The 26,491-nt window shown below is 46.8% G+C and overlaps 2 protein-coding genes across 7 annotated transcripts; one reads left to right on the top strand and one right to left on the bottom strand.

Moving 5' to 3' along the window:
• The first annotated feature begins 351 nt into the window (after positions 1–351).
• Cals (calsyntenin 1) lies at positions 352–11,857 on the top strand. Of its 2 annotated transcripts, none has more exons than XM_011155447.3 (4): positions 352–583; positions 4,572–4,851; positions 7,807–8,618; positions 9,543–11,857. In XM_011155447.3, exons 1-4 carry the CDS (start codon positions 463–465, stop codon positions 11,201–11,203), a joined length of 2,874 nt encoding a protein of 957 aa, XP_011153749.1. In that variant the 5' UTR covers positions 352–462; the 3' UTR covers positions 11,204–11,857. The 2 variants fall into 2 exon arrangements, with proteins under 2 accessions (XP_011153749.1, XP_025157905.1); XM_025302120.1 differs by lacking the exon at positions 352–583 and adding an exon at positions 4,180–4,443.
• Positions 11,858–20,028: 8,171 nt separating this feature from the next.
• LOC105191766 (dymeclin) lies at positions 20,029–26,177 on the bottom strand. 5 transcript variants are annotated; one of them, XR_850470.3, is made up of 13 exons: positions 25,925–26,175; positions 25,143–25,445; positions 24,759–24,962; positions 24,390–24,643; positions 24,089–24,304; positions 23,474–23,655; positions 23,225–23,350; positions 22,996–23,109; positions 22,660–22,875; positions 22,346–22,528; positions 22,054–22,170; positions 21,059–21,923; positions 20,029–20,500 (listed from the first exon to the last, which is right to left on the bottom strand). XR_850470.3 is itself a non-coding variant. In XM_011155427.3 (13 exons), exons 2-12 carry the CDS (start codon positions 25,427–25,429, stop codon positions 21,756–21,758), a joined length of 2,067 nt encoding a protein of 688 aa, XP_011153729.1. In that variant the 5' UTR covers positions 25,430–25,445; positions 25,925–26,175; the 3' UTR covers positions 20,029–21,608; positions 21,726–21,755. The 5 variants fall into 5 exon arrangements, 3 of the variants coding, with proteins under 3 accessions (XP_011153729.1, XP_011153718.1, XP_011153739.1); XR_002163140.2 differs by having other exon boundaries at positions 20,029–21,228; positions 21,296–21,923; XM_011155427.3 differs by having other exon boundaries at positions 20,029–21,608; positions 21,726–21,923.
• Positions 26,178–26,491: the final 314 nt, after the last annotated feature.

Genomic DNA, 26,491 nt, shown 5'->3' with positions numbered 1-26,491 from the left:
ACTGGCGAATCGATATTCCGCTCAAATATTGACTCCGCGCGCGATTGTGTGTGCGGGGTGTCGAGTGAGAACACGGTGCGAGCAAGCGAGCGCGCGCGCGCGCGAGAGAGTCGGTTCCGTCCGTCTGTGCAGTTAGACGGCGATGCTCCTTTAAAAAGCGAGTGCTCTTCCGAGTGCGCGCGCGAGTGAGAGTTACGCGGAGTCGAGTGTGACAAACGCGGACGCGTAAAGGTGCGTGAGTCGCGTCTCGAGTAGATAGGTGGTGACGACGACGACAACGACGACGACGCCGACGCTGACGCCGACGACGACGACGACGACGACGACGACGACGACAACGACGACGACGACGCCGACGCCGACGACGACGACGACGACGACGACGACGACGACGACGACGACGACGACGACGACAACACAAGGACAACGGCGGCCGACGGTACAAATCGCAGCGGAGCAAATATGCTGCTGGCGACGACGAGCGCGCTACTGTGCGGGTTGGCCCTGTGCGTTGGCCTCTCCCACGCGAGTATCCCAGTCCTCGAGTCGACACCGTCGAGCTTCTTCGGCAACGATCATGGAGGTGACAATATTGCCTTTTGTCTCTTTCGCCCTCTTCCCCTCTGTCTGTCCTGCCGCTTGCCGTGCCCTACATTCGTCCGTGCGTCCGCTTACCTGGTCGAGCGGCCGCGGCCGCCGCCGCCGCCGCTACCGCCGCCGCCGCCGCCGCTACCGCCGCCGCTACCACCGCCACCGACACCGTCACCGTCGTCGATCGCATACACCAACCGCTGTTGCTGTTGCATGTGCATGTGTCTCGACGGTTTCCTTTCCCTCGGAAATCATATCGTTGTGGCGCGAGCGACCGCTGTGACTCGCAGGTGTATACGACCATCGTCCGTTGCACCTGCGAGCTGCCGAAACTGTTATGGCGATATTATTGGACGTGCGCGTATGTGCCTGTGTGGCCTCTCTCTCTCTCTCTCTCTCTCTCTCTCTCTCTCTCTCTCTCTCTCTCTCTCTCTCTCTCTCTCTCTCTCTCTCTCTCTCTCTCTCTCTCTCTCTCTCTCTCTCTCTCTCTCTCTCCCCCCCCCCCCTCTCTCCCTCTCTTTCCATCTCGTACGTACATACGACACGGCAGCGTTACGACGAGGAGTCGAGCGTGTTGCACTGCGCCCACCCGGTCGATATGCCGCCGTGCGAAACGGGCGAGGGAAGAATGAGGCGGCTGTTAACCCCCTGCTATCGAACAACGGTTTCCCCCTTTTTCTTTCATCGGTCTGAAACGTAAGAAATTGACGAGAAAATTGGGGGAAGGGAATGCCGGGGCGGGGGAGGGTTCGTGTGGAGGGACGCCGTAGAACATCGTAGACGTCGTAGATGTCGTCCGTCCGGTTGTTGATATTTAGTCACGTCCTCCGTTAGATTTTACCGAGTCTTTGCATGACGTAACGAAGGTGTCGGAGTTTCGGATAAATTCGTAGTAAGAATTCTTCTCTCTGCGTCTCTTTCCGATTCCATTCGTGTTTGAATGAAAAATTTATTAATTTCCTGCGGATATATATGTACGTCTCTTTGAATTTGAGCAAAGTTTGAAACGATCGATTTTGTGTAAAGTTTTATAGATTTGCAGAATAGCCGAAATCGGATCGAGTTGGGCAAAATTCTGCGCGATGTTGCCGAAAGGTATTTACGCACTTGACGATCGTAAAGTAATCAAAGTGCAGATACCATTGTATGTGATGCATGTATATGTGACGCATACCGAGACGTATGCGCGCGCGCGCATATGATGACGCTATGTCGACTTTTGTTGCATTTAACACAGCTTCTCTCTCGTGTCGACTCGCAATTGCTACTTAGTGCTGTCGAATGCTGTTTTCTTTGCTTGAGTCTCGAGTCTGTCATTCGTACTATATACAATTTTATATATATATATATATATATATATATAATTGTATCGTGTATTAACATATAACGCGATAACATTTCTTTAAAGATTACTCGTTACAGTACGTGGCTTGTTAATTAAATGACATGTACGTCCCTCGTGCGAGCGGGTCACTCGGATCCCTCCGACAATCGCGTGGTGCTCGATTACAATCACGTTCACCGAATGACGTTTTATTAGTCACGTTATTCGGAATAACAAACTAGTGGTGTGAATCATTCAGGAAAAAAGAGCCGAGATAAAATTAGACGATTTCGAGTAAAGTCTGGCGAAAGTAAAGCCATGTGAATCTAATATTCTCGTCACGTTCCGAGAGGGACACACACACACACACACACAGAGAGAGAGAGAGAGAGAGAGAGAGAGAGAGAGAGAGAGAGAGAGAGAGAGGGGGCAGGGATTGTGTTACGCGTTAAAAATATTTGGGCGCATCCGCGTAGGACCGATCGTTAATTACCCCCAATCACTCGTCGCTAAGATTAGAGATTTCTGTTACTCAGGAGATATTCAGAAGACAACGCAATATTGCGATTCACGATATTTCGAGCTGTTCTAGTGTCCCGCGTAGTGCGTTTGCGTGTCGCGATAATTGAATGCATTTTAGATTCTTCGGCTTCGATATTTCAATACGCGATAATGCCCCCCGTACGTGTTAAAGTATATTTTTCGATGTTAGGCGAACAGTTAATTAACAATTGCGGCGGTGATTATCAGCTGTTGAAGTACTACATGTCCTAGCAACTAAATCGAATATTTGCTACCCAACGAGAGCGAGAGAGAACCGTATCAATTAATGAGTGATATTAGCCGCGATGCACAAGTACCTCCCAATTTTCGTTCGTAATGAATGATGAATACCTTATCCGGACGGCTAGCGTGTAACGCGCTAGTGATTGATGTTTCGGGCAAGGAAAACACCTTTTACGTCGCACCTTTTCGCGGGACGTGGACAGTTTTTACCACGAAATGTCGATTCACGCGCTAACGAGTAATCGCAGCAGAGAGATTCGTCAGGTATCGTATGTAAATGTTGTACATTATCCTTGACGCGAGTGAGTCATTGTTGACGTTATGTCAACAGAGAAGAAAGTTTTTCGCGCTTGAAGAGAGCGAGAGAGAGAGAGAGAGAGAGAGAGAGAGATTTATTATCAGAATATAACAATTCTAAACATAATTTTTCCAATACATACGTGATTATATTCCGTAGGCGGCTTTCATAAAGTAAAATGTCAGCTTTGACGCGTTCGACGTTGCATTTAACGACTACGTAATTGCGAGATAATCGAAAAGCATATTATGCATGTTTCATAATTGACTTTTGTATTACGACCGAAAGCAGTCTGTCATAAATAATCAGTCAGAGAGTTTGAAATATATGCTTTATCTTCAACAAGTATATGACATAATCGTGAAAATATGGAAACCTGATGCTAACGACGAATTGGTTACGATTCTGCGCGTAGCATTGTACGTTCATGTTACGAAACTCGAAACTCGCGTTTACTTAAGAGAAGAAAAAGAAAGAAAAAAAAAGAAAAAGACACGCACGTATATACACATTTGTCAAGAGGCGGAATCTATTCGAAAATCGACGACACAATTTGTCCCACAAATATATCTCACCTCTCACCCCTCAGGTTTTAAGTCATCTTCATCTTTTTCTTTTTTCACATCGTGTACCGAAGAGCTTGTACTGCCAAACCAAATGAATATCAACATGTTGACAACATACTGCCTCAAAATGGCAATGTCAGTATTAACTCGGCGTGCGCTTGTTTGCCGAGTTGCCGTTGCGAAAGCAAACGCTGCGACGCAGCGCTTCTCGGTATGCTATAGTTGTTTAACGCTTTTCTCATTATCCATTGATGTTGAAGAAGTTGATAACGAGTTAACGAGCTGCTGCCCCCTTTATTTTACTTAACCCATTTCCACCAAAATTCTTCTCTTTCTCCGGCTTTAACCGGCCGCGAAAGTCGCCGGCAACGCACGCCGAATATACTCGAGCGCTTAATTAAAAAGTTTGCTTGTTACGCGGTGCTTGATTCCAGCAGCAAGCAGCCTTTTCGAAAGATCCGTTTCGTTAACTGACCCGCTAAATCGACCTGTTTTTACGCCACGTTTTAACGCCTCGTTAGAAATACGAGTATCTCCCTCTCTCTCTCTCTCTCTCTCTCTCTCTCTCTCAAACATTCATAGTCGAAGCCCACAACGATATACCTAAACGCAGCGTTACTCAGCCAGTACCAATGAAACGCTCAATAAGCGTTCACGCACGAGATGTGATATGCTGCGTGTGTGCCTGTAATGTGCCGTTATGTAAATTCGCGCGCTCGACGCGCTGATATATCAGCCGTGATCAGTCGACTTGAGGGGGATACACACATAATAATGGGGGATACACGAGGAGGAGCTATAAAATCCGATCCGATTCGATTCGTTTCGAAGCAGGAAGATATAGAGGAAGGAAGACTGCCGATGATTCCGTTTCACTCGTACGTAGCCGAAAAACGGGTTCGGTCGTGCGGCGACTTGGTGGCGTTGGAAATAGCGAAAGAGCGGCGGTTTCCCCTTTCTTCTTCCCTTTTCGCGTCGCGATTGACCGCGTTATGTGTGTTCGCAGTTCCGCGATTGGATTTGGATAGTCTCGAGAGCGGATATCACGGCCTGGTCAAGGAGAACGAAACACTGGTCGAAGTCACGCCGCAGATCCGAGCTCTAGGTACCAAGGTTTGCTCCTTCCGCATCGCCAACAAGCATCATGGCGAGGCACCGTTCGAGATCATCCTGAAGGAGAAGGGGATGGCCGAGCTGCGGGCGTTTCGAGTTCTGAATTGCGAAAAACGGCGCAATTACAAGTTCGACATCGCTGCGGTCGGCTGCAACGGAGCGCAATCCGAGAAGTACGTGTTATCTATAGTTTGGCGTGAATTTTTACGCGCTCTCCGGCGTATCACAGCTTGAGCTAGCTAGTAGGCTACACGCGCTCTCTCTCTCTCTCTCTCTCTCTCTCTCTCTCTCTCTCTCTCTCTCTCTCTCTCTCTCTCTCTCTCTCTCTCTCTCTCTCTCTCTCTCCTCTCTCTCTCTCTCTCTCTCTCTCTCTCTCTCTCTGTGTGTGTGTGTGTGTGTGTGTGTGTGTGTGTGTGTGTGTGTGTGTGTGTGTGTGTAACAACGCGACGCGAGCGCCGCGGCGCGGCCGCGTGCACGCCCGCGCACCTGCAGCGCGCGCACCCGCGTTTATCCGACCCGACGAAATTCTCGAGGGGAGATTAAACAAACGTAACAAAAGTGGAGCGGAATGGGCGACACGCTACTATATTCAAGTCAATTTATAACGGTGAGAGTCGCGCAGCAGTCCTGCTCCGCACGCGACTGCTTCAGACTGCGTCGAGAAAAACTTGTCCGTCGTCGATGCTCCGAGCACTCCGAGGATAAGCTAACTTGAAATTTACACTTCCAGCTCGTTCCACGGACGACTCGTTCCCTTCTCTCTTCTGCTCTTGACGCGCAATATATCTCGCGACGTGTCTTTTTCTGCTCTTGCTCTTGCTCAGATAACGGCAAGGAAAGTGCCGCGTGTCCAGAGGTGTACGGATAACAGATATAACACACGTGTGTGTAGGTAGAACATTTTTTCTTTCCTTTCGCAGAGATCCAATCGCAACTAAAGGGACTAGCTAGATTTTTCAGTCGCTAGCGAAACGTCGGCGTCGTGCCTACGCACACATGGATGCTTGATGGAAACATTGACAGATTTTCGTCTTCTTCTGATGAAGATCAAAGGATATTTACGTACATATACGATACTCGTGGAAAATCATTTCATCGTCATCTTACCTCACACGTTACTCAGCTCACGTTTCACAGCTCGAGTCATCGCGCGGATGTGGGTCATCAGGGTCCGTGTCGTACAGCGCGCGCGGTACAATGCCAATTTTTCTGACCGCGTTGGCGCATCGCTCTATATACGTTGCAGTGTCCGACGTGTGTATCGACTGAATGAGGAAATGGCGATCCCCGATCTGAATGCGCAAATTTTCTCACCACGAGTTTGCGCATCTTTTCGTTCCGTCTCTCGCGAGCTCATGAGAACTGGTAAAAGAGCAGAGACCAAATAACCGAGGGGAAATTGTAGGGGAAGGGAGGGGGGAGGGAGACATGGAAGTCACACGAGACACACATTTCGAATGATTTGGACTTTTATCAGAAAAGCACGCAAATTTGTGTGTCAACGCGCAATGTTCACAGCACATGATTTGTATGCTGTGCGCGAAATGTCTGGTTCGCGTTCGCGTCCGTCTTTCAATCGTTTGGGATATCTCGCCACCCGAATCACCGCCGACGAATAGCAGATCAATAGCAAAGCATCTTGCATATGTGTGTGTGTGTGTGCACATGTCGATGTTTTTATATGTAAGATCTCGCGGTGAATTTTTCATCACCAACTATTTCATTTATACTACTTCACAATAAGATTTTCCTCGGATTGATAACCATAGAAATCCGTATCCGCGACATCGATCGGCGGATAATCAAACATCATGCGATCAAATGTTGCTGCTCTCGTGCTGGTAATGTGCGTCGGATCTAATCTACACGTGCGCGTGCTTTTTCGATATGATGCTTCGAACAAGTTCCGATCCGGACCGGTGAACCGGCGAATTATTAATGTTATTATACTTATCATCTGGCGGATTTTCGGCGCATTTTTTGATTTTGTGCGTATTCAAAATTTCCAACATAGATAAATTCCGAGTGTAACTCGAACTCGGGCTGGCTGGTTGTTCGCGCGTGTTTTCGGTAACGAAACAATTCCGAGTAGAAATTCAATCCTTTTCGCTCATACGGGCTCTGCGGTATCGCTTTATTGACTTTTCCGTTATATGTCACATATTAAATTTCCGATACCGCTGTAAAGCGGACACTGCCATATAAATGTTTTACATTAAGCATATCGACAATATTTACTTCGCTGTGATTCTTTTAAATCTCCGCCCCGGTGGGCGCGCGCGCGCACACGCACGTGCACACACACACACACACACACACACACACACACACACACACACACACACACACACACACGCACACACACAGATAATAATCCGCATTTCCCTGTTGTGTTAGCGCGGAAATGCTAAAATATACGCAGGTTCCCTGCCTGCGTCGCACTTTACGCTTAATAGTTTACATGATTTTTCATCATTCACCGGAAACCTCTGAAATTTTCAACGTTACAAAGCAAACTCTACGGCGACTGATTGTTCAATTTTGCTCGTGCGACATCTGTGAAAATAACTTGTCGAGGTGACGACTTTGGAATATCGGACGTAGAATATCAGAGAAGCGCGCGCGGGCTTTCTCTTCTCTTTTTCGATTTTTCCAATCGCATAAGATCTGTATACGACTGTATACTGTTGATCTGTTTTACGGCTTGAATACGCAGTTGCGAAACAAAAGGAATCGATGGAAGAACAATAATTGACGTTTGCTCGACTAGCTCGAGAGCAAGTAAATTCATTCCAAGTGTGATTGCACGCATTTGCAAACTTGATCGACAAAGCCGCAATTTATACAGTCCGATGTCCATACCGAGTGCTTATTCGTTAAAATTACCACGAGGTACCTGCTCCTAAGAACGCGATTACACGCCGGAGCACCGTCCGCGTGGCGGAGTTAACCACCAATGGCGAATGTACGATGGCGAGCGGAGCGAGTTGGACGTTGGAATTCGAAGGACTCGGCGTTCGCCGGCGCGTCGCGTCGCGTCGCGTCGTGTCGCGTCGCTTCGCTATCGAGCTACGCAGAGGAGCGCAGGGACCTTGATGCCACGTACACATACTTTAATTTCATTTCAGCGCGACGGTTCATATTACCGTGGTTGACGTCAACGAGTATGCGCCGCAGTTCCTCCAGCCAGCGTATGTTAGCACGGTGGACGAGGGACGTCTCTACGAAGAGGTTGTTCGCGTTGAAGCTTCCGACCGGGATTGCACGCCGAAATTTGGCGACGTCTGCAAATACGAGATACTCACCGCCGACCAGCCGTTCATCATCGACAACGAGGGTGCCATCCGGAACACCGAGCCCCTGGACTATGAACGGTCGCACAACTACATCCTCAGCGTGGTCGCGTATGATTGCGGTATGAAGCAATCGGCGCCGGCGATGGTGACGGTCAAGGTCAACCGTGTGTGCGCCCCCGGATGGCGAGGCATCCCCGAGAGGGTCGACTACGCCGCCGGCGTCGGCTCGCAGCCTCTGTTACCCTCGGCACGGCTCGATCTCTGCGACGCACCCTGTATCCTGCGCAATGTGCGCGCTACATTGACCCTCGTTACCGATCACATCGGCAAAGGTTGCGACCGCGACACGTACGGCGTTCGCAGTCAGCGCAAATTGTGCGGTGCGTCGCGAGACAGCGTGGATTTGTTACCTACACCCGGACCCACGACATCCTGGACGGCGTCCCTGTCCAGGGACGAGGGTAGGGAGGCCGATGAGATCTTCGAGTTTGACGGGGTCGATTCGGCCGCGATCGTGCCGAATGACGTGCTGGAGCATAGTCTGGCGCAGAAATTCACCATCGGCGTCTGGGTGAAGCATCGGCCGCGCCCGCGACAGGATCCGCACGTCAAGGAACATATACTCTGCGCCGCCGATGATCATAGTAAGTTCTTCTCTCACGCATAATCGCACGCTCGAACGTGGCGTTTCTCTTTAGCGAAGGCAAGTCGCGCGATCATCTACTACGGTCAACAGGTCTCTCTCTCTCTCTCTCTCTCTCCCCCTCCCTCCCCCTCCCTCCCCCTCCCTCCCCTCCCCTCTCTCTCCCCCCACCCTCTCTCTCTCTCTCTCTCTCTCTCTCTCTCTCTCTCTCTCTCTCTCTCTCTCTCTCTATCCCGACTTCGCGACTTTGTCGAGCGAGTGAGTATTTATGCATTCGTCATTTACGTATAAGAGAGAGACAAGCATTATTTCAGATGATGGAAATAAAAGTGCCTGATGACAAACGGTTCTTTCGACGTTAAATATTGGACCGCATGGACCGTTGCTACGCGTATCACGAGATACATTACGCCGTAGTATTGAGAATGTGTGCGTACTTGAGCGCACTAAAATATAAACACGTTCGCTTGGAACCATTACGCGCCGGGTGGTATTATATGGTAAAGTTTCGAACAAAGCGGCTTGATCCTTTCATGGGATGAATTTTGACGAGAAATCAGGTCGTGCGCACGCACGCACACAAAGATTCAAATTCAAATATTCCACCTATATCCCTGGTCTGAAATACAAATCTTTCGAGATACCAACCGGTAACTAACACGTAATCCTCATGTTACGTCTCGTCCCCGTCTCGACCTCTCCTCTCTTCTCCTATTCTGTCCTATCCTAATCAGATCTATCCTGTCCCAATCAGGGGTACCTTACCTTACTACCTTACTCCATCTTGTCCGCTCCACTCATTTTCCTTCCAGGACAAGGCGCACGCTAGTCCGTTGGGTGGGTAGCCATATTAGACAATTTTATTAGACAGCGACGTCAAGCAAAATAGATACGCACAACTAACGTCACGCCGTTTCAATTACAGAGATGAATAGACACCATTACGCCCTGTTCGTGAGGAATTGCAGATTGATATTGCTCTTGCGACGTGACTTCTCCGAGGGTGACCCCAACATTTTCCGCGCAGCCGAATGGCGTTGGAAGCTCAGTCAGGTGTGCGACGATAAATGGCATCATTACGCGGTTCAGGTTGACTTTCCACGTGTCAGCCTCTACGTCGACGGCGAGGAGTGGCGCTCCGACGAAAAGAATCCCGAAGTTATCGACGACTGGCCTTTACACCCGGCCAAGGGTGTAAACACCACTCTGGTGGTCGGCGCTTGTTGGCAGGGCTCCGAGAACAAGACCAAACACCACTTTCGCGGCTACCTCGCCGGACTGTCCGTTCTGGTCGGCCGCAACGAGAAACCGGAAGTGCTGTCGTGCCTGCGACGTTGCCAGGAGGGCATTCACGTGCCGCCCATGGACCTGCTGCAACCTGGTACTCAATTGCTGACCAACTCCGACCTGACCGAGGTACGCATCGACGGTGACAACCGCACCAACGTCGAGACTCTGCTGCGTCGCATCGGCTATTCCAATTCTCGCCGATTCCCGACCCCCGGTCGTCGGAATTTCCGTCTCGACACCACGATCGTCTGCGAGGGTAGCGAGAACACACCTCTGCCGGTACCGACCGTGCAGTCCTACGTTACCGTATTGCCACCTCCTCGGCCGGGTATCACCGTCAACGGCACCGGTTACGTCGCCCGGGAGTACGCCGATTTCCGGCTGGGCGTTCGCGTGTTCCCCGACGCACGCGTCACCGCCGGATCGGCCGCCAGACTCGACGCTTGCGCCGTTAGCGTTTATCCGAGCCTCAATCCCGATCACGAGAGTCTGGGATTGCCCGGTGACGCTCTGCTCGCGTACCACGACATCTCCGCTCGCGTGGACCGCGACGGCGTCGTTCTGTCGGGCGCGGATTCGCCCTACAACTACCAGCAGCTCATCCGCCTCATCATGTACACGAATCGCAAGCCGGCTTATTATCTCGACCGTGTCTTCAAGTTGACCTGCTCCGAGCTGAGCGGCCGCTTCGCCAGCAACGAGTACGTGCAGACGTTAGCTGTGATCCATCCCAAGGAGAAGACGACCGTTCCGCCGCGCACAACGCCCGGAGGAGAGCCGCCGATCGCGAGGATCGTCGAGCCGGCACCGGGTCACGCGCAGCTCTCGCCGCATCACGCCGATCTTACGGACGAGTACGCTACCACCGCCCTTCGCGAAGGCGGCAAGACCATCGGCGGTGCTGGCGGCAGCCACGCCGTCACCATCGTCGCCGTTGCCTGTATGGGCTTCCTGTTGCTGATGGGAGTGGTGGGTGCCGCGCGGGTTCGGGGAGCGGCCAAACGACGACGATCCGCCGGTGACGAGCTCGCCGCTGAGACCGAGATGGCGTGGGATGACTCGGCTCTCGCCATTACCGTGAACCCGATGGACAGGCTGACGGAACACGACCAGCATCATCAGAGTCAGAGAGACGAGGACGTCGACGATTCTGGCAGTTCCGACTCCGAGGACGGCTCGTTCAGAGACGACGACCTCGACAGCTCCGACTGCGAGAACGATTGTGAGCTCAGCAGTGGCCGGCACCGTCGCCACAATTCGCCGCACGATTTGGAATGGGATCATCGCGATGTTTAAATTGCTTATACACCCCCGCCGCTCGTTGCATCGCTCCCTCTCTTTCCGCGTTGCAGCGTTGTTGAGAGGAGTACTGGCGTACGTGCCGCTTTCGCTTTCAAAAGATTTACACACCCGTACCCGTACCCGTACCCGTACCCGTACCCGTACCCGTACCCGTACCCGTACCCGTACCCGTACCCGTACTCGTACCCGTATCGGTCCACGCACAAGATGGCGCGATATCTTGTCAGTGAACGCGACTCCCACTCTCATCCAAGGGACTTTCCTCGCGCGAGCATCCGCGCACCGAGCGCGGCTCGTCCGAGCGAAGTAATCGTATCTCGTGCATCTCCGTATATCACGCTCTCGACAGACGTCATTCATTGAGAGATTGAAGAATAATTTACTACGCACTCTCGAATCTTGGATCTTGAATGATGGTAGAGCAATATAGCATTTCATGTTCTAAGCTGCTCCAAACACTGCTCGTTCGATCGCCTTTTCGATTCTCTCAACGACTATTGTCCCTGTTTATTGCGCGAAAAGGAGAGAGAGGGGGGAGAGAGAGAGAGAGAGAGAGGAGAGAGAGAGAGAGAGAGAGAGAGAAAGAGAGTGTGTGGGGAGAGATCGTCGTTGTATCTACATCCGTCCCCCCATCCATATAAACACGACTTGGATATAACGATTGAGTAACGATAACGGCATGCAGTTAGTACTCGTCTTGAGCGCCAGGAGAAGCTGTAACAGTGCGGGACGCTTTATTGAATAGTTGCAATCTTTTTACCTACTTACGAACACGTCGCTGATGTTTGGTAGAGTCAGACACGCGCAAGAGATACTTAAACTTTGCCGGGGTATATTTCCCGGGGCGGGGAGATGTCTACTTACGGTAGTTGTTAATTTATATTATTGACTCATCATATTGGTAATACAATAGGACAAGGGAACTTTTCTTCTTCTTCTTCTTCTTCTTCTTCTTCTTCTTCTTCTAATTCTTTTTCTTCCTCTTTCTCTTTCCACTACTACTACTACTACTACCACTACTACTACTACTACTACTACTACTACTACTACTACTACTACTACTATTACTGCTACTACTACTACTACTGCTACTACTACTACTACTACTACTACTACTACTACTACTACTACTACTACTACTACTTTCTTCACTTCTTTCCTTTTATACTCGTAATCACGTTTCCGACTTTTTACGCTATCCTATGATTATCGCTATTTTAATCGTTATTCGTACTAACGCTACGATCATTGTTCGCCATTTTATGAGGTAGTTATTTTCGTTTCATTGTTAGGCAAGATGGCTCGGCAACGTAGGTATTTAAACGCGATACACTGCTGAGCCAACTCATACTCTTTCTCGTTTTTGACTATAAACTTTTATCTAAGGTCCATACGCATTTGATCTCACGATTGTATCCTCTTGCAATAATCATGTCTTTCGTATTTGATCAAAAGCATTCGTGATTAGCGATACAAACCGATACGAATTACGATACGAGCGTAATCGGTCGGCGCCGGCAAAACACGCGCGCGCGTGCGTGCGTGCGTGATAGATACATCGAGTCGAGTCGAGCTCGGAAGCTGCTTATCGTGAATTGGGCCGAACCTCTGGGCCATACGACACTGAGCCCATATCGCCAATTTTACTTTTTATGCGGATCATTTCGCACAATGTTCCTTCACGATCAATCTACAGGGCAATGAAAGGGCAGTGGCGTGGACATCGCTACTTGTCATTTTACGATAACGCTTCATCGTAATTAAAGCAGTAATCGGTATAGCATTATATCCGTTAATATACGTATGTGCGTGCGTGCACATACGATGCGATCGATACGAAACGGCCGGCTGTTCGGGACGTGCCGCCGCTCGGCCGTTAATCCTCGGTGAGCCTCCCTTACGGGTAATGAAAAAGGATTTGATAAAGGAACAGGTTTCGCGTACACACAATTGAGCGGTTCATAGTGTCGAGTAACTATTTGTTTTCACTTTCTTCTTCCAAGGCATTATTCGACACCTGAGGAATCGATTTTTCCTTATCGACTTTGTTTGTCGCGTCGGTTCTTTACGAATGTGGCGAATTAACGACAGGTATCGTGTTACGCGGTTATGTGCATGCCGCACACGCGCACGTATTGCTCCACGTATACATATATGCAGCGTCCATTCATTATTCCGCGGTGAGAGTCACTCTCGTCGTCTCGTCGAGAGAGCGGCGATTATTATTCTAAACCCAATGTAATGTGCGCAGCACAGGACGGAGAAAGCCATCGAACGACCAATGTGCGCTTCTTCCTCGTTCTTCTGCGTTCTTCTCCTTCCTCCCTTCAATCTGCCACCGCAATATTCATACATTGTGCAATCGCTCTTTTCACGAAGAAACTGACCTTTTTACGTGCCTTTTTAAGCAGTAGTGCGTTGCGTTCCTCGCTCGTATATATATTTTGATAGCGAATCCCCGATAGCCGTAATCGGTTCGTCAATCTCGTCCCGTTAATCTCGAGCCGTCTTCGAGCTAAAACGGGTGTCGCTCTGTGTCGTTATTAGAAACTTTTTGCAATATCGTACCGCACCGAATGTACGGCAAATGCCAAAATCCGTTGAACGATAACGATTTTATCCCGTACCTTTCACCGTTTTTCACCGTTGAATGCCGCCGCGTTTGACGCGATCCCTACTTTTTGTCGTCTACGCTATTGCAAAGAGTATATTTTAGACATATTTTAGACATTTATCGTTAACGGCTGTAGAAGTTAAGAAACGAACGCTTGATTGGGCGACGTCGCGTTACCGCGTGATGTACGCGTCGTTGTACGGAAGCTGTCACGAGTCTCGACAATGCCCGTCGATGCTCAGCGTCGGAAACATACGTCACATACGTGCAATGATCCCGTAGAGTACGTTAACCGTTTGCGCTCACTCATCTCTCTCTTTCTCTCTCTCTCTCTCTCTCTCTCTCTCTCTCTCTCTCTCTCGCTCGCTCGCTCGCTCGCTCGCCGCTCCCTCCCTCCCTCCCTCCCTCCCTCCCTCCTTCCTTCCTTCCTTCCTTCCTTCCTTCCTTCCTTCCTTCCTTCCTTCCTTCCTTCCTTCCTTCCTTCCTCCTTTCTCGTGAAATGGTGACACAATTGCGCATTCGCTGTCACTTGCCGCGAAGTAATGAACGGATTCTCGTGTGTGCGTGCGTGTGTGTGCGTGCGTGTGTCGCGTGGGCGCGTATGTGTGAATATGCATGTGTGTAAGAGTAACGAACGAACGAACGAACGAACGAACGAACGAACGAACGAACGAAAACGAACGAAAAAAAAAAACGAAAAACGAACGAACGAAACGAACGAACGAACGAACGAACGAACGAACGAACGAACGAACGAACGAACGAACGAACGAACGAACGAACGAACGAACGAACGAACGAACGAACGAACGAACGAACGAAACGAAACGAACGAACGAAAACGAACGAACGAACACGAACGGAACGAACGAACGAACGAAACGAACGAACGAACGAAAACGAACGAACGAAACGAACGAACGAACCGAACGAACGAACGAAACGAACGAACGAACGAACGAACGAACGAACGAACGAACGAACGAACGAACGAAACGAACGAACGAACGAACGAACGAACGAACGAACGAACGAACCGAACGAACGAACGAACGAACGAACGAACGAACGGAACGAACGAACGAACGAACGAACGAACGAACGAACGAACGAAACGAACGAACGAACGAACAACGAACGAACGAACGAACGAACGAAACGAACGAAGAACGAAAACGAACGAACGAACGAACGAACGAACCGAACGAACGAAAACGAACGAACGAACGAACGAACGAACGAACGAACGAACGAACGAACGAACGAACGAACGAACGAACGAACGAACGAAACGAACGAACGAACGAACGAACGAAGAACGAAAAACAACAACGAACGAACGAACGAACGAACGAACGAACGAAGAACGAACGAACAGAAAACGAACGAAACGAACGAACGAACGAACGAAACGAACGAACGAAACGAACAACGAACGAAAAAAAAAACGAACGAACGAACGAACGAACGAACAAAAACGAACGAACGAACGAACGAACGAACGAACGAAAAAACGAACGAACGAACGAAACGAACGAACAACGAACGAACGAACGAACGAAACGAACGAAACGAAGAAAACGAACGAACGAACCGAACGAACGAACGAACGAAAACGAACGAACGAACGAACGAACGAACGAACGAACGAACGAACGAACGAACGAAACGGAACGAACGAACGAACGGAACGAACGAACGAACGAAGAAAACGAACGAACGAACGGAACGAACGAACGAACGAACGAACGAACGGAACGAACGAACGAACGAACGAACGAACGAACGAACCGAACGAACGACGAACGAACGAACGAACGAACGAACGAACGAACGAACGAAAAACGAACGAAAACGAACGAACGAAGAACAACGAACGAACAAAAAAAAAAACGAACGAACAAACGAACGAACGAAAAAACGAACGAACGAACGAACGAACGAACGAACGAACGAACGAACGGAACGAACGAAAAAAAAAACGAACGAACGACGAACGAACGAACGAAGAAGAACGAACGAACGAACGAAGACGAACGAACGAACGGAACGACGAACGAACGAACGAACGAACGAACGACGGAAGCGAACGAAGGCGAACGAACGAACGAACGAACGAACGAACGAACCGAACGAACGAAAGAACGAACGAACGAACGAACGAACGAAGAACGAACGAACCGAGACGAACGAACGAACGAGAACGAACGAACGAAAACGAACGAACGAACGAACGAACGAACGAAGCGAACGATACGAGCAGCGTGCGTGCGTGCGTGCGTGCGTGCGTGCGTGCGTGCGTGCGTGTGCGTGTGCGTGTGCGTGTGCGTGTGCGTGTGCGTGTGCGTGTGCGTGTGCGTGTGCGTGTGCGTGTGCGTGTGTGTGTGTGTGTGTGTGTGTGTGTGTGTGTTGTGTGCGCGTGCGTGTGTGTGGATGCTGCGTACGTGCGTGCGTGGATTTGTCTGTCTGTCTGTTGCGCTGTATGTTTGCTATATATTCTGTGTAATGTAGAATTATACCGAATCCGGCCGTTTGTTCGGCCGGATGCATCTTAGTACCGAGAACTCTTGCGCACGGATATCTATAATATTCATAGGAAACTATAATGAACAATTTATTTTTTCAATGAGCATATCATATCATTTTTATAAAGTATTCGTCGGAAACGTTTTCGGAAATTTTTCGTCAACAAGCAATCGCATGGGGACATCCGCGCTCGCGAAACGTAGTACGCCACTTGTCGTTGTAATGCTAAGTTTCTCCCATCGTCGGTTGTCGAGGAATAATTTTTTCGTTTTGTTTTCTCCGTTATCTCCGTTCTGAAAATAATCGCTACAACGGCATATATTTTCCACGTACTTTTCCGATTTGTGCGAAAACAGATGCTCCGATCGACAATTTCGTTTTGTTCGGACACGAATGTTAAGGTCAAGAGCGGAACGAGAGGTTGACGATCAAGGAATGGAACTGAGAAAAAGACAAAGAGGTAGAGGGAGGACGCGTGCGATCGTTCATCCGTTCCCGATAACACCAGAGATCGCGTATACATACACATTCATATGATACACTAGACACCGGTGTTGTACGCTTGCTTTCGTACCGTTTTTTCTTTCAGCGTTTTCGCAACGCAAAGAATTTATATATCGCAAAGTGAATCTTGCAAAGTAATCTCGTGTTTCTCGCATATAAAGCACACATCGTCTAAGCACAGCAGAGTGGAGGTAGATGGATGGAAAAGATCAATCGAGACATAACTCGCGAATAACTCGCACGCGAAATTCGATATAGTGTGGTTGTCGGAAGATCAAAAGAAGGAGAACTGGCCTTTACGAGTGTGTCTAAATTAGCTTACGTGAATGTATACACGCGTCTGTACGCTTACTTCTCGAGTATCGTAAGCGTTCGTATCGTAAGCACACGCTGATGAATCTTGCTCGCTGATGAATTCGCGAGATACGCGAGGTACTGTGCTAATTCTAAGTTTGATCGTCGCATACTCGCGATATCGTGACGCGATTTAATGACGCATACGACATCGTATCGTAACGACGCACCTATTTATCGAACTCTCCTTTTATCCTCTTCGATCGGTACATGCATGTTATGCGATGTCGAATGTAACGAAGCAAAGGAGAGCGCGCAAAAATCGAGCGTCGCATTACGGGGATATCTCGCAGGCAGAAAGCACCTATATAGCAGACTCTACCGGGGTGTCTCACACCACCCCCCCCCTCCCCCGGCCCGGTAAGGCAAGTAAATTTGGCCAGTTTTGCCATTGTTTTGTTGTCACTTTGGTTTCCATCAGCTCGGAGCTCGGATTCTCTGATGTCAGAATTATTTTGGCTCACTTGTAAATGGGAGTAAACGAAGACATCCCAAAGACACGTCCGGAACTGAGAATATCGCGAGAATGAGACATTTATAATTCAAGCGATACGAAATACAAAGGGTTCCCTGTAATCCAACGCGTGCAAGCGCATTATCGCGTGAGAGCAATTTTACTGTAATAAAATTGACGTAATATTGAAATAGATCAAGAAATGAAAAATCTCTTTCGGCCGGTATTCGAGAAATAAGAATAAGAAGTCAAATATAAATATTGTAACACGCGTGTGAGTCTATAATCTGGGATGCGCGCACACCTGCTCTAAAGATGTACTTAATTACTAATAAACTAACGGGAAAGGAAAGAACACTATGCAGAACAAAACCAACTAGATGATACTATTATATATATATACATACATATATATATATATATATACATATATATACATATATATAAATATATATGTATATATAGATATATAGATATATACACACATACATGCATACATACATATATACATATATGTAAATATGTACATATATGTGTATATATGTGTATATATTTATATATGTATATATACACATATACATATAAATAAATATACTAGTACATAAAAAATATAAGCTGTTTGCAAATGATGATATATAAGAGACAAGAGGGCAGAGAAGGGACGGTATGAATTTGTAATGTACTATTGCATTTTGTAGGCAGCTAGCGTGTACGTATACATACGCACAGGTACCTTTGTGTATGTATGTATGTATGTTACGTATATAAATATACAGGTTATTCCCTTTCCTCACCCTCACCCTCGCAGTTTCACTCAACACACACACACACACACACACACACACACACACACACACATATACACGCGCGCGCGCGCGCGCGTGCACTATTCGCCTAACGATTAGAGAAATTGATCTTAAATTTGAAGAGGAACGAGAGAATGCGCGAGAGGTAGGTCGTAAGTTAAAATAATAACACGCAAATGAAGTATTGAAATTTTTGCAAAAGGTATAGAGTTTCCACTGTCGGCTATCACTGGCGCACATTCACACACGCACGTCATCGGCATCGATGCGCGTGTAGATTTTACACACATACACAGGCATACACACGCATTCTCGTACGCACGTATCTCGACGCGCATATAGATGCGCAGAATCGCGGGCGTGTGTGATTTGAGAATTTGTAACGTTTCGCGAAGCGAATCGTTAGTCGTAGTCATTCGCTCTTCCTCACTTCTTCAAGTCTTGTTTGTTTTCGAGACAGCAGATAGAGAAATCAAGTCAAGGAATCAATGTGCATTTTTAAAAATCTTACAAATATATATCTTGCGTTACAAGCGCGTTATACAATTTTTCTTCTCCAATGGTTTGACTCGGACGGTAACTCGGAATTTCGTGGAGTTTTCGTCAATGACAAAAAGACAGTAGGATTATACCGGATAGAGGAATGAGAGATTCCGATTGCACAGTCATTGGACAGTCATATCTCGACAGATCTCGAGAATGGTTTACTATTCGATAGAGTTTGTCAGCAATATTTTGCCGTGTGTACCGGTTCCGCGACTAAGTTATTTACACAGTTCTTATCTTTTCGTGAGATGTGGACATTGAACGCTCGAGACACAGCTGAGAAAGAAAGGAGAAACAAAGTTCACGTCACATACACGACGTAAAATACATCAGTGCATAAGAATGTAACGTAATGTAACCACGAGCGGTGTTACGAGCGGTGTTCATTCGGTTTCGTTACAATCTCCAATCACATGTGCGTCGCTGTAATAAAAAGTAAAGAAATCGCCTGCGATAATGATGCGTGATCAGGCGTGAAAAGGTGAGCGGTAAAAAGAGGTGCACGACGAATGAGTTGTTTGACTATTACTGATTAGCGCTCGGCCGTAATAGAATGATATTACGTGCCGACAAAATTCCCTCCCATCGCAGATTGTGTGTTAACTAATAAGATTAAGTAACGATATAGTACAGTTAAGGAATTTAATTATTACGGATAAATAACAAAAAAAAAAAGAAAAAAAGAAGAAAGACATATTGTACTATCTGTATGCTAAGCACATACGTTTCAAGCCGTATAACGCGATATATGGCTAAGGCAATGTTTAAACGAGCCATTAATTTAACGCGACACACTGAGTTACTCGGCGCGTCTGCACCGCGACGCACAGAAAATGTCAAATTACCATGTTACTCTGCAAACTGAAAGATTGTTCAACAAAACTGAAGTATTAGCAATAGTACGATACAACTATAAACACACACACACACACACAAACACAACGCAAGATCACGCGCGGCCGCATATACACGCTGCACAGGCTAGGAAAATGAAATATTATCTATAACGACATTATAAATAACACTAAGACGTCAACTGTATTTGTTTAATAAAGATGTACATTCGAGATATATGCAAAATGACCATTCTGTAGCCGACAGGTCATCATCGCGCTCGGCGAATTGTCGATGGGTTTTCGACCGCTTTCGAACGATTGGATCATACGCATATAATCACATCTCACAGATGATTGTTGCGCGTTGCGCGCAATGTGTCATTTGTAATTGGCTCGTCGGTTAAAAGTGGTTGATGAATTTATTTTTATTCTTTCCCATATTTCCCCTCCCTTCCCTGAGTCATACATGTCTCGGATTCGAACGAGTGACAGTGGGTCATTGACAATCATATCTCATAGAAGAGTGTTTTTTATTGTGTGTGTGTGTGTGTGTGTGTGTGTTAAATAAAAATTGTATATATTTGCACATACAGCGTATATACAGCGCGCGAGAAATTGCAGGGCTACGCTGCAGGTATCATGCTGCAAAATCTGAAATGAGACAAACGAAAATTTGGCTCTTGGATAATTTTTATCTCGACAGTTATTTACAAACAGGTGCGCGGGTAAACGCGACACATGGGACATGGGATTGCATTTCGATGCTACTTCGATTAGGCTATTATGAGAGAAAGAAATTGAACTGGATAATCTCTTACACATTTCTCTATATAACGCAATCGTCTCGAAACTGTACATCTAGTCTAGTTTCATGGTTACATTCATCCAGGGGGAGATCTTCTAACATGTACGAAGATGATGTCGCAACTTTTAGTGTCAAATCCGGAGAAAAATATTTGATCGAATGAAGGAATTTTCCAATGAAATACATACGAACGATACGGTATTTCCGATTAAAAGTAGCAGAATTCCATGTGAATTAACCAGAAATTGACTTGACAATTCAGACTGATATTCTGATAATTTGAATCGCGTTTCTCCTCACATTCCATTCGCGCACATATTCCAGCAGAAAATTATTTCATTCAATCAAAGATCACGCTCCGTAAAGTTACGCAGATATTCGTAAATTGCGTAGTACTTACTTACACTATTATAACATTGTAACCGCTGTAAAATGTGTACACTAACAGAGAATCAATATCGTAACATTAGCTTCTATCCACAGTTCCACGGTTCGGTAACAGCGGCGTCTATGATGGCAAATGTTCCGATAACAATAACTCGAATCAGTCCTCGTGCAAGAACACTGCATTTCACTGGCATCATAATATCTATCAGTATATCCAGTTTATACTACCATTTTCCTTTCCTTTTTCTCCTCACCTTGTCGAACAAAGTATACAATACGAACGGAAAAACGAAAAGACGATCGTTTAACAAACTTAAATATGTTCGTACGCTCCTCTTCTTGCCATTTTCGTGATAAGTATTGAAGGAATACAATAGAAAGAAGCGCTAATATGGTCAGAAATGTCTCGTTTCAGGCAATAATTCTTCGATCACATCGATCTCTTTGTACGATACTTGAGATATCACATTGGTTATCGATGAATATTTCTATTCTCCTTGCGTATGCTGCGCTAAGACGTTTTCACGTCACGTCGTTCGTCACAAAGTTCCCGAAAACTCCCCTGTTCTTTCGCATCGGAAGGAAAAGAAAGAAGATTACACTTTAGCTTCCGACGAATGTTACAAACAAATTTACGGTATCGCGCTTATTATCAATCTTAAGTTATCACTTTGAATATAATACTTATAGCACAGTGCATCCTTCGTCTCAATATCAGCAAACAATAATGGTCGTTTCGCCATTGTTGGGGGAAAATAATTTTATGTTCTCCGCGCTCCAGTGCAACAGCGCTCCTTGACAAACGACGCTCCACACGTAAGGTATGAAGAACTCCTCCGGTTGCTCCTCCTCTACATACTTGAACTTGAGTTCCGGAAATTTCTACACGAGACAGACAAGAAAAGCAGTATTATTATCGACGGTACGAGAGCCGAACGATCCAAGATGAATCCAAGTTGTTGCAAGGGAACAAGCGACAAGTGAATGGATTCGTAACCATCGGTTTACACACTCTCAAACGATCTCGTGGCCATTCCAAGGTCCCTTGTTGTATAGTGGCTAGTACTTGACTAACGCCGATTTGCGACTGGTCCTTTTGCTCCAATTTATAAGAGAAGAAGTTTATTACCTAAAAATAATTTGGCGTGCCGATTGAAATTGTCACGATGAAATTGTTACGATATACGTACGTACGTACGTACGTACGTACGCACGCACGCACGCACGCACGCACGCACGCACGCACGCACGCATGCACGAAACATCGTTCGCGAAAAGTCATTCGAGTGGCCGGAGAAACTCACAGAATCGATATTTTGCACGATATCTTGAAAAGCGGAATGTGTTCTAAACGGTTGGAAAACATCTCTCTTGTAGAGGAGGGTATAAATCAAGTTGGGATTGTGCGCGAGTCTATGGGTTAAACAGCTATTTATAATTTCTAGCACCATCCGCAGAACCTCTTCCAGTATGGTCAAGTCTTGAATCTGGAACAATACAGTGTGTATCACGCACACGCATCGCATACGCACGCACAGACGGCGAGACTGGGTGCGTGTGTCGGTGAAACGGTCCAGATCCAGTGCGCCAGTGCGTCGATACGATTTTACACAATTACCAAATCTGTACTGGCAACAGCTCCATTGACAGTTACAACGGTACTGTCGGCCAAAGTTGTCGGTTGCGTTCGAATCTTCGCCTCTAGTCGCGCGTGCTTCTTAGCAAGTGTTTCAAACAGACTCAGCAGTCTCTGACTGACATAAGGGTGTAGCGACGTGAACTGAGCCGACATGTTCGCCAGAGCTGCTAGACAGTTTGTGTGAAGATATTTGTCCTGGCGATGAGAAAGAGAGAAGATATACGATGAATACGAATGAGCGTACGCGCGTTGTATATGTATACTCGTTGTATGTGTACCACTCGGTGTATAGAGAAAGAAGAGCGCGTTGCTTACTCTCATTTTAAACATGTTGTATTGTATCGTGCGAATAACGACGAGGATCAAAAGACCACCCAATGATATCTCGCTAATGGATCTTTCGGTGTACCACGCGACACCCTTGAGCATCTTGAGAAGAAAGAGAAAAACGAGAGAGATTGTCCTTAGATCAGAGAGTCGGAAAAAAGAGTAGGAATCAGGAGAGAGCTGCGTAGAGAGACACGCTTATCGCTTAGTTACTTACAATCTCATGTATCCGCTTGTTAAACGTTTCATCTTCGCTCAAAATGAGGAGGATGATGAGAGACATGTAAATATGATGCGACGTATTGTTTGGCGCATGATACAGGATCTGCAATATCGGTGTTACCTGTGGGTGCGAACAAGTGTTTCAACGTGTGAAATACTCGATTGTATGTCTCGTTGTGCGTACACAACGATGACTCGTGGAAAGAAAAAGGAAGAGAAAAAGTATCACACAGGGACCACTTGCCAGTAATTGTATGTCAGGCCTTCTCATTATGTCCTGCTTGACGCTCGAATTTCTGTGCAACAACATGTAGAGCAGGAGCGTGACTTGGTCTGTGTTTGGTATCTTACAAATAGTACTGTACAATTTATCAAGATTAAACTTGAAGGCATCGGCTCCTTTTGTCAGCGACGTATTGTAATCTTCTGTAGAAAGAAAGAAGGAAGGAAGGAAGGAAGGAAGGAAGGAAGGAAGGAAGGAAGGAAGGAAGGAAGGAAGGAAGGAAGGAAGGAAGGAAGGAAGGAAGGAAGGAAGGAAGGAAGGAAGGAAGGAAGGAAGGAAGAAAGGAAGGAAGGAAGGAAGGAAGGAAGGAAGGAAAGAAAGAAAGAAAGCAAGAAAGAAAGAAAGAAAGAAAGAAAGAAAGCAAGAAAGAAAGAAAGAAAGAGAGCAAGAAAGAAGGAAAGAAAGGAAGAAAAAAGAAAGAAAGGAAAGACACATGAGTCGTTTGTTGAGATCGAAGAGTAAACTGCAAGCTACAGACGATTCGAATTTATCGAGATACCGGTAGGAATGATCTGTCAACGATCCGCGTCGAGCGAATAATCAAGGAATGAATCAGTCGGTTCGAGAAATACTCGCCTTGCATATCTATAAAAGAGAAAAGTGCGCTTCTGTAGGGGTTTTGTATAGCGGTGCAATGATTGGTCAAAACCAACAGCAACAACAAGGATTGACTAGCGAGCGGAGTCTCCGTGTCACGCTTCTTCTCTTCGTCCTCGGTAGCGCCATTATGGGCAATCTGTACGTTCTTCAAACCACTGCCCATACCCATTCTTATGACGTTCCAGAGACCAGCTGAAACGACGATCAGCTCAACGCGAACGGTCGAAAAGTAAGAAACATGGGTCGCAAAGTAGATCGCTTTCGTCGCGGTATTTACCAGCAATACTGAATACAATCCCACCACCGGGTTGTTGCGTCAGCAGTCCCGGAGGAGCGTGTTCCTGTTGAATAAAATTGTGCAACAGTGTGCACACCACAGCTGGCGCATGTTGGCTGCAGCTGCTGGAATGCGCATGCATCGCTATCCTATACACGGCGCTGTATTCGGCTGCAGTTTGGGAAAACAGCTGCACCGAGAGCAACACAAGTAAACAATTAATCGCTTCCAAGTGAACGACGTATGTAAATTCACTGTAAGCAAACACATACACACATAATATATACTCGTACACGGACCGCAGATATGTACAAGAATCAAGAAGAGATGTTGCGGTAGAAAGAAGCAGCAACATGTGGACGCACTCACCACAAAGGTACATCCGTAATAAGTTCTATCAAAGCCTCGAAGAATTCTTCCAGTCTGTAAGAGGACATCGCTTCGTGCGTCGCAGTTGTCAGCGGTGCTTCGATATGCTTGAGCATTTGTTCCTCACCGACCGTCTCAATGAGATATTTCAAGATACACCTGACAGCAAAGAGCGCGTTGTACGTTTGCCAGGCCGATATTATACTGCAAAGAAAAATGGAGGAAAATGGTGAAGAATCAGTGCAGCATTATGGAACGGATGGCAGTATGGATGGAGGTGTGAGGAACACGCCGGAAGAATATGAACAGATATAATTAGGGTTTAGCGATCCGGCTTCTGTAGGTGAGGCTACAGTCGGCGGGGAAAAAGCAGATGGGACTTACTTTTGATTTTGAACAGGAGCAAGGAGTTCGTTGATGCGCATAAGAGCAACTTGTATGAGGGTGCCAAAGTTGCCAGTAGTCAAATTATTGACAAGCAACCGCTGGCATGACAAATCCAAACGAGAGTCAAGTTCTATCTGATCATTTCTTGTGATAGGAGGGCGCATATTATAGGATAGAAATGTATTCCAAAATGAATCATCGGTGAGTATACTCTGCTTCCCACAGAATTTTTCCAAATGTACATTCTTGGAGAGATCTTCATAGCGACTCGGCGTTGTACCCATTGCCTTCTATCGATATCTTGATGGGGAAAAAAAATATGTCAGCGGTTAATATCTGCGGATGCGTGTCGGGGCACAGGGATATTTTATGATGTGAGTACATATGTGTGTGTGTGTGTGTATACTCCTGTGTCGACAATTTGCATACAGATATATAAGAACCAGAGAAAAAAATGTAATGGGTACTTTGCATCGTGTACACAAGAGGTAAATGAGTCATTGACCGATATTAACAGCAATATGTACAAAGGTAAGAAATTGTTTAGCGAAAGAAAGAATAACAAGAGACAAGGAGAAAATTATAGGTTATACGTTAACCATAGTCAGAGACAGGTACGATTAGGTACGAGCAAATCGACGCGAATAATAATATGTAATTGATATGGACGTTAATCGTCGATAGTGACACAAGTGTATTTTTCAGCGGGCACTTGGTCACGATTGCGGGACATTATTTGACGCCAGGATAAACGTTGCGGTGGATAAAAGAGTGATAACCTCAGCGCGTCACTCGAATATCGAAGGCGTTTCACTGAGAAAAAGAATCCGTTATTTCAACGGTGTGTGCGCGTGTAGCTTTCAGGCACTCGAAACATCGCGTTTTGCGCGTTGGCACGACGTTGAAACGATGCGAACTTATAAAATTATAGGCACTATTCGATAAACTTGTTCGTAGAGCATGAAAAGGAAAGTTCCACACGGGCACAAATTGTATCGATAAAACAAGCGGTCGATCACTTCGGTCGTACAATCGGTGAATGTCGATAAGTGAAATGTATCGATGAAGCTATCGAAAAAATGTGACCGAGTTCATGTGAAGAAGAATCGATTACGACGATAGGATCATGTTATGTCCATAGACTTGTATAGTATAACTAGACTGCTAGCTCCGACTCTCAATACATGACCCCGAAAAGTATCTACCATCCTGGGTGGTGCCTATTGGTGGATGCATTCAGTACTACAACCGCTCACTGAGTGCTAAGTGAGCTCTTGCATCTGATTGGTATATATTGTTAAATCTAAAAGAATATACCAATCAAATGTAAAAGCTCATTGAGCGCT

The sequence above is a fragment of the Harpegnathos saltator genome, unplaced genomic scaffold, assembly GCF_003227715.2.
Source record: "Harpegnathos saltator strain DR-91 unplaced genomic scaffold, Hsal_v8.6 scaffold469, whole genome shotgun sequence".
Taxonomy (NCBI): Eukaryota; Metazoa; Arthropoda; class Insecta; order Hymenoptera; family Formicidae; genus Harpegnathos; species Harpegnathos saltator.
This window is presented reverse-complemented; position numbering and strand designations above follow the sequence as displayed.